Source organism: Chelonia mydas, chromosome 5 (genome assembly GCF_015237465.2).
Source record: "Chelonia mydas isolate rCheMyd1 chromosome 5, rCheMyd1.pri.v2, whole genome shotgun sequence".
NCBI lineage: Eukaryota > Metazoa > Chordata > Testudines > Cheloniidae > Chelonia > Chelonia mydas.
The window spans coordinates 5418964-5431172 of NC_051245.2; the positions used below are offsets into that span (position 1 = coordinate 5418964).

General features: G+C 55.2%; 1 protein-coding gene across 5 annotated transcripts in view; it reads left to right on the top strand.

Moving 5' to 3' along the window:
* Positions 1 to 2410: 2410 nt before the first annotated feature.
* NOL6 (nucleolar protein 6) overlaps positions 2411 to 12209 on the top strand; it is a 73661-nt gene continuing 63862 nt past the window's right edge. Inside the window, exons 1-9 of one of the 5 annotated variants that reach the window (XM_037902437.2) lie at positions 2411 to 2745; positions 5066 to 5287; positions 6889 to 7005; positions 7521 to 7700; positions 8613 to 8781; positions 9877 to 10011; positions 10587 to 10750; positions 11500 to 11620; positions 12078 to 12136. In XM_037902437.2, coding sequence (XP_037758365.1) covers positions 2701 to 2745; positions 5066 to 5287; positions 6889 to 7005; positions 7521 to 7700; positions 8613 to 8781; positions 9877 to 10011; positions 10587 to 10750; positions 11500 to 11620; positions 12078 to 12136 — 1212 coding nt within the window. In that variant the 5' untranslated portion in view covers positions 2411 to 2700. Of the gene's footprint in view, positions 2746 to 2945; positions 3646 to 3672; positions 4222 to 5065; positions 5288 to 6888; positions 7006 to 7520; positions 7701 to 8612; positions 8782 to 9876; positions 10012 to 10586; positions 10751 to 11499; positions 11621 to 12077; positions 12137 to 12209 lie in introns of those variants that run through there. The other 4 variants (XM_043546993.1, XM_043546991.1, XM_043546992.1 and 1 more) reach the window with 4 other exon arrangements.

Here is a 12209-nt window from a genome sequence, read left to right on the forward strand (position 1 = left end):
AACCCCATGCTCTAGGTGTCCCTAAACCTCCAACTGCCAGAAGCTGGGACTGGATGACAGGGGATGGATCCCTTGAAATTGTCCTGTTCTATTCATTTCCCTTGACTCTGAAGCATCTGGCACTAGTCACTGTCAGAAGTCAGGATACAGGGCTAGACAGACCATTGGCCTGACGCAATATGGCTGTTCTTATGGTATTATTTACTATTAGTGCCTAGAGCCTGGGTTGAGGCCCCATTGTGTTAGGGATTGTACAAACACCTAGTAATAATAATGCCTTGCTCTTTCCTAATGCTTTTCATAAGTACGTCTCAAAGCACTTTACAAAGGAGGTCAGTCTCATTATTTTACAGATGGGGAAAAGGAGGCACAGAAAGCTGAAGTGACTTGCCCCAGGTCACCCAGCAGGCAAGTGGCAGAACCAGGAATAGAACCCAGATTCCTGTCCAGTGCTCTGTACACACGGCAGTCCTGCCCCCCAAAAGGTTATAATCGAAATAAACAGTCGGTGGGACTGAAAACAGCGAAGTGACTTGGCCAAGCTTACGCAGCAGTTAATAGTAGAGATGGGCCTAGAGCCAGGTTTCCTGACTCCCAGTCCTGGCTCCTATTCATCAGCACTCTGGACTCAGGCGTCGCCCTAGCCAGGGTGGTAAATGTTTTCGACACCCCTCTCACAGCGGCCAAGGCAAACCAACAACAACCACCCACCACACACAACTGGCAATCAGCAGAGGGAAATAAATAAATAAAAAGACTGCTTGCCTGCCCCAGTTTAGATATTGCCCAGAATGGTGAAAATCTTGCAAATTGCAGCTGATCTTGCAAGAGTCCTATATATGGCCAAGATCTCATAAGATTTTCTGGTGAGAATTTGGCACCAGCCACTATGAACCCAACCGGATGCCTTTGTTTAGCACCAAACCTGAACCTTAGCTAACCTCTGGATACAAATACCTCCCATATCACATAAAACATGATACTGGACGGAAAATCTGAGTCCAATACATTTGTTAGCCCATGTAGTAAACATTCTTTTCTCTTGAAAATCTGATGAAAATGATTGATTGTCTCATAAATGTGGTTTCTGGGATCTCATGTGGATTAAATTAGGGGACCCTGTGGGAAATTCCACGTGGCAAGTGGCTCTCCGGATATGTCTACACAGCAAAAAACCCCACAGCAGCAATTTTCAGAGCCAAGTTCAACTGACTTTGGCTTGTGTTATGGGGCTAAAAGTAGCAGCGTAGATGTTCCTACTTGGGCTCTGAAAACTTGGCGGGGCAGGTGGGTCTCAGAACCCGAGCGGAACATCTACATTGCTATTTTCAGCCCTGTAGTGTGAGCTCCATGAGACCAAATCAGTTGACCAGGGCTCTGACACTTGCTGCCATGAGTGTTCTTTTGCAGTATAGACATACTCTTTCTGGTCCCAAAAAACAACTAAATTTTAGCATGAAGCAAACAGGGTTGTGGGGCTAGACGCAGGATTCCCAACTCCAAAGCATTAACAAATCACGTTGGGCTCCCAAAAATCATAATATTGGTTTAAAAACCATTAGGTTCTTTTATTAGGGTGCCCTTGGTTCACATTTTCAGGCTTTTTTGTGCAAGTGGGAAGGCTAGGAACTGGCTTGCTTGCTTTTCTTAAAAGAAAGCTGAGCGTCCCATGTAATCACTTGCCTCTAGGAGCAAGGGCATCAAGGAAAACCTCAAATATCATGAGGTGAATGATAAAATCATGAGAGTTGGCAACAGTGCTAGCGGTGCCCGGGACTGTGGTTCTTCTCGCGGGAACCGAGGGATCAGATAAAGGATTCGAGCAGAGCCGCTGGCATTTCCAGCAGGGCAGCTTCCAGCCCAGCGGGATGGGCGGCAACCCTCTGGCCCTACCGCGTGGGCACTGGCAGGAGGCGAGGCGGAGGTATAGGGAGGCAGCTCACGCATTCCCAGAACGCCGACGCTCTGGTCCTTCTGGGAACGAAGAGACCTCGTTCCCTTGGCAAATGCCTGGTCATGCTGCATGGGGGTGGAGGGGCACCATTTTTTGAAGAGCAGACCGCCCTGCCCCCACGCTCCTTGGCCTAACCTCAGCCCCTTGGCATAACCTGGCCCGGTCGCGCCAACAGGGGCGGGTGCTCTTCGCTAGGGCTTCCCCACCCAACCCCAGGCCCGGTTTGGCCTCAGGGCGGCCCAGCTCCCAGCCGGGCGAGGGGCCTGCCCGGGGGTGGCAGAAGGGGCTACAGGGACCTGGGGTGAGCCCTGGGAGGGTGGCCACAGGGGGCTGGAAGGGGACCCAGAGCAGCCCACGAGCATCACCCCGCCCCTAAGTGGGGCTCGCCTAGGCCCAAGCCCCTACCCAGCCACGCCCCCCCCGCTGCCGTAAAGCGCCATGACGCCCGGCACCGCCGGCTGCTGAAAAACTCCCCCCAAAGTCGCGAAATTGCCGTAAATCGGGGGAGGAGCGCGGGAGAAGCCTTGTGTCTTCTCTTAGGCAAGCGTGCTCATTGCTGCCGGCACCCGTGGGCGGGGCTAAGAGGACGACCCAGCGCCGGGGGGGCCAAATTAGCCAATCAGAGGAGAGGAGTCGGCCGTTGAGCCAATCGGGAGCGGCCAAGGGGGCGGGTGTCGGCGGCAGCAGGAGCGGCTGCGTTCCACGTGGGGCTCGGCGGGCTGTCCGCGTGAGGGCAGGCGCCGGAGATGAAGCTGGAGCCGAGAGCGGCCGCGGGCGGCGGCGGCGAGCGGGTAGGGCCGGGGGAGACCGGGGTTCCACGCCCCCTCCCACCCCCATCTTCCCAGCCCGCCTTGGGGGCTCGTCGTCATCCTCCCCCCCCGGGCCTGGCCGCCTCCCCCCATTGTCTGTGGGGAGACGGTTCCGGCTGGGGCTGGAGGCAGAGCCGGGTCTCCTCCCAGCCCGGGCGAGACACGGCCCTGGTGGGGGCGGCGGCGGCGGCGCCATGTCCCCGCCTGGCCTGGAACGGGGTATTTTCCGGGCCCCCGTCGCTGGGCCCCGGTCGGGGTGGGGGGGATCGGCTGCCGCGTGTTGTGACCTGGAACCGGGAAGGGAAATGTTCGCTCTTCAGCCGCGCGAATGGGCGTGAGAGGCCCCGGCCGGGCGGGCGTGGGTTAGGGCTACCTGGGGGGGAAGGAATCCCGGCGGGGGGGGCAGGGAAATCCCCCCGCCCCCGTCACCCTGAACCGAGTAACCTCCCCGCACCCCGCTGTTGGGATGCTGCGCTGCGTAACCCCGGGGGAAGGTGCCCGGGGGCTGCGGCGTGAGGCCCCGATCCTGCGGGTTGTCCTGCTTGAACGCGCTGCGGGAGCCTGGCCTGGGGTTGGCGCTCAGGTGGGGTCCGTGTGTTTCGTTAAAACTCAGGCGGTTTGCCGACCCCTCCCGGCACTGTCACCGTAGCTGTGCCAGGGGAAAGGAAACAAATCCTTGCTCAGAGGAGCTTGCCCTGAAAAGCCCCAGATCAAGCCGTGTGGTGAGGCTGCAGTGCCTCCGTGGTATTAACTGATATGGTGTGTGTGGCTTATTATATTAGTTAGACAAAAGCAGCTAGTGAATCATTGGCCTGGCAGGCAAAATTCTTCCCAGCACTGGGTTTCTTGACTCCCCATTTCTGCTCTGGGTTAAACATCCTGGTAAGTGAGTGCAATGCGGAGTAACTTGCATTGCCTCTCTAGATGTGGGCCTACATATTACAAAGAGCTGGGGCTGGAAGGGATCTTGGGAGGTCGTCTAGTCCATGCAGAATTACCTCTCATTCTGAAAGATCCCAGAGTACTTTACAGAGGAAGGATGAGCCAACCCTTAGGATGCTAGGCCCAGGCCTGGATTCAATTCCCTGCACTGCCCCAGGCTTCCTGTGTGACCTTTAGGTGAGTGATTTAGTCTCTCTGTGGCACAGTTCCGCATCTGTATGGTGAGGATGACAGCGCTGTTCTACCTCACCACTAAAGACACTAAAAATGTGTGAAGTGTTTAAGCACTGTGGTATCCAAACACAGACACACAACACGCACAGTTGGCCAATGCAGAAAGAAAACCAGCTAAAACCTCTCCTTGCTGTTTTTCCTCTAACTTGAGTAACCGTGATCACAGTTGCGACATGTACAGCAAAGCCTCAAAAAGAACAGGAGAACTTGTGGCACCTCAGTGTTTTGAACGCCAGAGTTACGAACTGACTGGTCAACCACACGCCTCGTTTGGAACTGGAAGTACGCCATCAGGCAGCAGCAGAGACACGCGCGGCCCACTCCCCCCAATAAAAATAAAAATATACAGTGCAGTGTTAAATGTAAACTATTAAAAATATGAAAGGAAAGTTTAAATAAAAAAAGAGTTGACAACGTAAGGAAACGGTTTCTGTGCTTGTTTCATTTAAATTTAAGGTGGTTAAAAGCAGCATTTTTCTTCTGCATAGTAAAGTGTCAAAGTTGTGTTAAGTCAGTGTTCCGTTGTTAGCTTTTGAAAGAACAACCGTAACGTTTTGTTCAGAGTTAGGAACATTTCAGAGGTACGAACAACCTCCATTCCCAAGGTGTTCATAACTCAGGTTCTACTGGAGCACTAATAGGGAAGACAGTCTGAAGTGACTCTTCTTTTAAATTCAGTGCCTCAGTTTCCCCCTCTTTAAATGGGGATAGCATTTACTGACCTCTCAAGGGTGTTTTTGTTTGTAAAGCACTTTTCAGAGGGCAAGGCTGTGGGTAAGAAGTAAAAGACACTTGATAATCTGATTGGATGTATAAATTACCTTCCCTGGGCAGTGTCAGCTTCTCAGTCTCATGTTAGCTGTGCTTCAACCCTCTTGTGTAAGGCAGAGAATTTCATTCAGTCTCCATGGCCCATTTAGTCCTAGACTATTCTATGGTGGGTCTGTGGGTGCCAGTCCTGGAGGTGGCTTGGGTATTAAGGTCCCTTACCCATTAGGAACTGGGCTGAATCCCACCCAACCTTGAGGTTTCTTACTGACTCTGCTTTGGTGACTCATGCTTTCTCCCAATGGCATTTATGATCAGATCTGCATGGCTTCTGATCGGCTTGTTTATGTCATCACAGGTGTTTGACAATGCGGAGGGAGACATGGAGACAGAGGAGGAAAATCAGGATCTCCCCAAGAAAGGCAAAGCCCAGGGAAGGAAAAGGGCTTCAGCTGCGGAGGGCGTAGTGAAACAGGTGAAACTCAGCCGGGCTGATCTGTACAAGCTGCCCACCAATGAGGAGCTGAACCAACTGAAGGAGACGGAGAACCTCTTCCATTCCAGCCTTCTCCGCCTGCAGGTCAGGAGAAGCCAGGGAGTCAAATAGGACCCACTTTGTGCTGCATTCGACCCGGCAGCCCGATTCTTTCCAGCCAGGAATGTGTGTTGGGGATTGGGGAGGCTTGGGAAGCAGCAGGTGGATTACGGCACTGGGAACTGCCAAGCTCCAGTCCCAGTTCGGCCGCTACCATAGAGTGAGTCCCTTGACCTCTCTCCAGTTTGTATAATGGGGATAACAACATTGAGCCTCTGGCGGTGGCACTGAAAGGAAATTTGATGGGTTTGTTCATTTGGGGTGATTTCATTTTCAGCGGGTGAACAAACGATTCTCTGATTCTTCACCTGCAGCATGATGGGTAGACAGTAGCGCTGGCTGAAAAATGTATGAAAATTTTGGCCAAAAAAGCCTTAATTTTGGGGGATCCGAATTTTTGAAATAGATTTTTGTGCCTGAGATGGTAGTTTTCATGATGAGATCACAAGACTGTTCCTGCTAGAAGCACTGCTGCTGAGCCCTCTCTATCTGCACATTTCTACCGTCAAGCGAAGTGCAGGGTCCCGAGCTTTGGATTCTGCTTCTCCTATTGGGGTTCCGCAATGTCCCATGGGTCAGCACTAGGGGAACCTAATTGCAGGATCAGGGCCTCCATTTGGGGGAAGAAGGTGGTTGGGGAGGCCCTTGATTTTGGCTGCTCTTTGGACATTGGCTTGACTTTATGAGTGAGTGCTGAACGTGTGCCTGGCATTGTGGATAGTGCACTGGGATGCCTCGGGTGTGGGTGGGACACGTTTGCCTGTTGGGGGTGGGGAGGCATTGGACAGCGTTTTGGAAGTGTAGGAATGTGCATTTGCTGTAGAATTTGCAGAGCTAGATAAAATGGCCCGATGGCCTAGCAGCTTGTCTTGCGTTTATGGTCTCGGAGGCCTTGGGTTCAAACCCCGCATGAACCCTGGCTGGAAAACTGAAAAGTATATATGCACGTTATTGGGCTCAGTATAGGGCTAAGTGAGTGAAATTTAATGGTCTGCGATAGACAGGCGGTCAGGGTAGATGATCTGAGGATCTCTTCTGACCTTAAGCGCTCTCAGTTGAAGAGGAGCAGTTCTGAGCCACGTTCTGTGCCAGCTTGATAGCTGGGCAGGCAAGCCCACACCTACCTCTCAGCCCTAGCTCCTGGATGCTGCAGTGTCTTTTGCTGTAGCAGGGATTCTTTCCCTTCACCCTTCCCAGCCACAGTGAAACGGATGTCAGCTGAACCCGTTTGTTCTGGCTAAGCATCAAACAAGAGCGGAACTGACACTTGTAAGTTTTCGTGCTCCTTAGCAATTAGCAGCAGCACGGGGACCGACATGAATTACCACTGGCCAGTGGAGGATCCCCCTTGGAGGAGAATAATTCATATTTGGTATCATGCAACCATATTACCCGTATGTCCGGGTGTTGGAGAAACCTACCTGGCATAGAGGAGTCATTGAGAGGGGCTGGGAGCTCCCGTCTTACCCTACAGAGAGCGTTACTCTCTGGTCCCGACTGGGAATCCCCCTCGAAGGGCAGGATAAAAGTCAGCAGTGATTTCCATTGCTGAGGCTGCCCTTCACGGTCTCCCCTTCTCTCTGCAGATCGAGGAGCTGCTGAAGGAGGTGAAGCTAAAGGAGAAGAAGAAGCAGAAGATCGATGCCTTCCTCCACGAAATCAACACCCTGCTGAGTGCTGTCCCAGAGACCCTGGAAACCGATGTATGTCCTGGGGCGGCCGGGGGAGGCGACGGGGCTGTCTGCTTCCAAATGAGCAGTGCTGGCAATGAGCCACTTCCAACCGGCTTTGCCCTTTGTGTTTCACGTGTCGTGTTTATGACTCAGCCGAGTGGTACAGCGGTTCCAACCCTGCTGGGTGTACTGCCGCTCCCCCTCCGGAGAATGTTTCTGGGGTGCATAGATCCTGCCCTCCCCACCCTGTAGGGTCCTGTAGCTGTAGGGTCCATGGATATCATGGCTGGGATGTATATACGTATGATAGAGAATACAGGAGAGAGGACTGTGAAACAAAGGGGGAATCCCTGCAGGACCCATGTCCAGCCACTGAGTTACGGCCTTTGGTTCAGGGTCCTACGCTCCCCCTTTGATGATCTGAGCAGTATTTTGGTGGGTGACCGAGTCCCAGCTCACTTGGCAGAGCCCTGCTCGTACCTGGGTGAGCTCAGCCATTGCTGGGATCTGGAGCTATTCTTCACCCCCCTCCCTGCCTTCCACAGCTTGCCGACCAGTCCTGGCTCCCAAAGGATGTGAAGGTTCCGTTCCTCCAGGTGCCTTCCAGCGTAAAGGGGAAGTTCCGCTTCCTGCCGCCAGCCACGGTGACGGTGGTGGGGAGCTACCTGCTGGGCACATGCATCAAGCCGGAGATCAACGTGGACTTGGCAGTGACGATGCCCCGGGTGAGTCCAAGCACCCCTGGTAGGCGTGGGGTTGGTGTGGTGCCACAGCTGAGCCTGCAACTTCCCGTGTTCCATGGCCGATGGCTTGTCCTGTAGAAGCTTTACGCTGAGTGCTTTCACAGGGTAAAGATGCCCAGTGCATGCAGGTCCCGGATTCTCTAGCTGATGTGCCAGGCTTACCGTTCAGGGCTTAGATCAGATGATACATTGGTCTCAGGCCTTGCTTTGTGCCTGAAGTTAAGGGAGTTGGACCTCATCCCACGGGGACTCCATTGTCCCCGCTTCTTCCAGTCTAACCAGATCAAACCTTCCTGCTGCTTGATTTCCAGCATAACCTGTCCCTTTCTCCTGTCTGCTCCCTCTGCCTGGGTAGGGACTGGGCCTTTCCTTTGCACCCAAACTCATTGGCATTAATCTGGCTTCCTTAGCCACCATGTGGCCTGCCCTTGGCCTGCTCCTGAGCCTGTGTCAAAGAGCAGGTGAAGCCTTTGCACCATTCACCTGCACTTGTAGTAGGTTATATGCCAAGAACTCGCATAAGAGCGCTTCCCGTGCCAGGACTTCCTGTCCCTCTTTTCAGCTTGCTCCTCAGAACGACTCTGCCTTTTATGTGCCTGGCTTTCAGCTAAAGTGACCCACCTGGGCTGGCTGTCAGGGTGAGTCAGCCGAATAGCTCTGCACTTCCCTGCAGGAGGCATGGGGTCTGCTAATGCTTGGCAGGCTGGCTGCAGTTTGCTGGCACTGTTAGAGCTGGAGCGGATGGCTCTTCGTTCTGCAGTGCTGTTTCTCTGCCTGTCACTTTCTCACCCCAGAGGTGGCTGCATGTCTACAGAGGAGAGAGGGGCATGTGTGCTGGGCTGAACTGGGCTCTGGAAGCATCAGAGATGATTCCTCTGTCCCCTTCTTGCTCAGGCAATCCTCCAGGACAAAGACAACCTGAACCAGCGATACCACCGGAAGAGAGCCCTGTACCTGGCCCACATTGCTCAGCACCTCTCCAAGGAAAAGCTCTTTGGCAGCGTGCGATTCACGTACATGAACAGCAACCATCTCAAGCCGATCGTGCTCCTGCAGCCTCAAGGTACCATGTCTGTGAATTCCCCACCCACTCGTCATTCCCCTAGGGCCTCCTGATCCCCAGGGCTCCTCTCACCTTGTCAGTGAAGTTGCATAGTTCGGTGGCGCCATCACATCGAGCAATGCCAGGTCTGCATGCTTGCTGCAACCCCCACCCCATATCACTGGCAGGGCTGTGCCCAAGGGTCTGAGAGTGGTACCTGTGTGCACAGGACATGGGGCTGGGAAGAAAACTGGCCTGGAATCGACATTGATGTGAATCGCTCCGGGAGCCGGGCTTGGACTCCTGGCCTCACAGACTAGAGCGATCAACAGGAACTGGCAGTGCAGAGGCACTAATGGGACCGGGTTGCTCTGGGGGCTGAAGACTTTGGAAGTAGCCCAGGCACCTGGGCAAAGCACTCGGGGGTGGGGGAATGAGCCTACCAATGTCATCCTGGGCCCTCCAGGAGATAGGGGTCTGTTTGGCTGCATTAGCAAAGGGCTGGAGAACAGTGGGGACTCCAGTGAAATGCCACAGTGTGCAGCACTGATGCACCCCGTCTGGTCCCCCTTATCTTGCTGCTTGAGCAGCGTCCTCTGTGCCCATGGCGCTTTCCAGGCCAACTGGAAGAGGCCCACCCCGGCCTTGGAGCCAGGTTAATCCTGGGGGTGGGCCGTCGCTGCTGGGCGTGATGCTCGCTGCCAGGCGTCGCATTGGCCATGGGTCGCAAGCTGGGGGCCTGCTCTTGCAGGCACAAAGTCCGGCAATGGAGAGCCAGGGGAGATTGGCGGAGCTTTGGGGGCAGGACGAGAGGGGGCTAGGAAAGGTGAACGAGAGACGCGTTGTTCTGTGCCTTCCCTTGGCCCCTCCTGAGGATGGGAGTTCGGGGTGGCTGGAGATGTGGGCGGGGCAACTAGGAGGAGTTATTGTCAGCGCTGTTGATTCATCGTCCTCGTTACCGATAATGTCTCCGTCTCCTGCTGGGAGCTCTAAGGAGTAAAAGGGAAAGGTTGGTGATCTCGTCCCTCTAAGGAGAAGGGGGTGGTGGCCCCTTCCTGGGTTAATCCCCTGACCTGTGTCACTTTCTCTGACCTCACTCCCCCTTGGTGCTTGCAGGTAAAGACGAGAAGCTGGTGACTGTCCGGCTCTATGCCTGCCCCGCCCCTGGCTTCTTCAAGCCCAGCCGCTTGTACCCCAGCAAGAACAACGTCCGGACGGCCTGGTTCCTGGAGCAGGGCTCCCCTGGAGAAGGTAGGGCTGGGACATGCAGAGTTGAGGTGTGCGGGAGCTGGGTGCGTGGCTGATCCTGGGATAGAGGCCATGGGGGGAGGGGAGCTGAATTTCCTGCCGGGTGGGGTCATGGTGTAGCCTGCAGCAGAGAGAGGGAGTGTGTATGTGGGTTTCTCGCTCCCTGCAGGGTCTCTGGACCCACCAGCATTCCCTGCTGGATCCTGTCTGGTCAGTGGGCTCAGTATACCCCATATAGGGGCATCGAGTCACCGGAGGGTCTGCCCTTGCATTGCACCGTTTCCTTTCCCTGCTCGCTGCAGTCTGGCTAAGACCTTCTCCCACCGCGATGGGGAAACAGCAATTTGCTGCTCCCACCCCACAAAGCTGGGAAGGCTACAAGGCAGCACCAGCTCGAGTCTGCAGCCAGCCCCTGCTGCCGTCCTCCGGTTCAAGGGGTGTCACGTTCTGCAGCCAGCCCCTTGTGGCGCTGCAGGTTCTGTGGGAGTTTCTAATTGAGAAGGATGCGGAGGGTTCGATTGGGTTAAAAGTGCCAGTAACTTGTCTGATTGGGTCGGGCTGCCTTGTTCCCTCCCCAGGAGCCGCTGAGTCCCCCACTCCCCATTACAACAACTCCATCCTCTGCGACACGGGGCTGGAGTCCAACCTGCTCTTCCTCGCTGGCGCTGGCGCCGACTTCCCCGGCATGAGGGACGGAGTCACCCTCCTCAAAGTCTGGCTACACCAGCGGGAGCTCGACAAGGTAACCTCGTCTGGGGATGGGCTGGCCTGCTGAACTCTTCCCCTGCAACCCCAGTGTGTGTGTGGGGCCTGGCCTCTTTTATTCCCGCATGAGGAGTGGGGAAGGGGTGGGGGCACGTTGTCCCTGGCCTGCTCTGCCTTTGGTGTGTGTATGTGTTGGAGGTGCACCAGCCTGGTATGCTCCCCGCTGATCTCCAATAGCTCCCTCCTGCCCCCGGGTTCCTGCTCTGTAGATAGGAATGGAAGGTGTGCAGGGTCGCTGCCCCATTGAGGTTGAGCTTCCTGGCCCTGTCTGGTCCCTGGTCCCTCAAGATCTCATGATGCTCCATTCAGACCAGTCCAAGTGATTGGTTCGCTCCCCTGGCTGGGGAAGTGTGAACTGCAGGGTGTCACCCTGGGGCAGGCAGGCCCTCTGTCTGCTGTCTAGGGTCCAGTGATGGTCTCTGGCGTCAGCGCCTGGCCCTGCCACGTTCCCTTGCTGGCTGTTCTGGTTCCCTGGGGAAGGGGTTTTGGAGCCACAGGAGATGAAAGGCGCTTAGATCCCTGGAGCAGTCCAAGGGTGCCCGTGCCGGCACTGCTGGGTGAAGGGCAGCCGAAGCTGGCGTCGTTACTCAGCTGAGCCTGGCACTGCAGGGAATCAGGCTGCGTGCTCTCGGGCTCTCTGGAGTTGCCGTTGCATTCACCAAGGCAGCCTGTGACTCCAGGGCAGGCCTGGAGCTTGCCCTAGCTTTGTGTCTTGTCTCCCAACAGGGCTTGGGGTGTCTCAACGGCTTCATGGCCTCCATGCTTGTTGCCTACCTGCTGGCTAAGCACAAGATCAGCCAGGGGATGAGCGGCTACCAGGTGCTGAGGAGCGTTCTGCAGTTCCTGGGTGAGCTCCCTGATGGCAGCACCTTTGGCTTGGATCACAGCCGAACCTAGAACCCAAAGGTGTAAAGCTGGCGCATAAACCTAAGTGTGCCACGCAGCCAAGGTTGGGCTTGGAGGGGCCTGGAGGACAGATGTGCCTCTGTCCCTGTAGGATCCCCAGTTAAATGTCCTATGGCAGATGGGTAAGAATTCTGAGCAAGACCAGCCAGATCCTCTGTAGCTCCCACCCTAGGGTGAAGGCAGGATGACGCCCTGTGATTTGATCTCTAGAGAGAGGGTTAAGAAACCATGACAGTCCTGTTGATTTGATGGTCTGGAAACTTACAGCAAAATGCAGCCTTGAGCTTCACCCGCAGGGTTAAATGGCTGTACAGGGAGAGTATTTTACAGCCCAGTCCTGGGGTGTGGTACGATATACTCCCCCCAGCACAGAGCACTGACCCTTTCTTTGTTCGCAGCTACCTCGGACCTGAGTGCAACTGGGATCAGCCTGTCAAAGGACTCGGACAGCTCGCTGGTAAGGAGCAAGTGTGGCTCCCGGCAGCGTGGTCCAGTGGCTAGGATGGGGTACGGGCACCTGGGTTCTATTG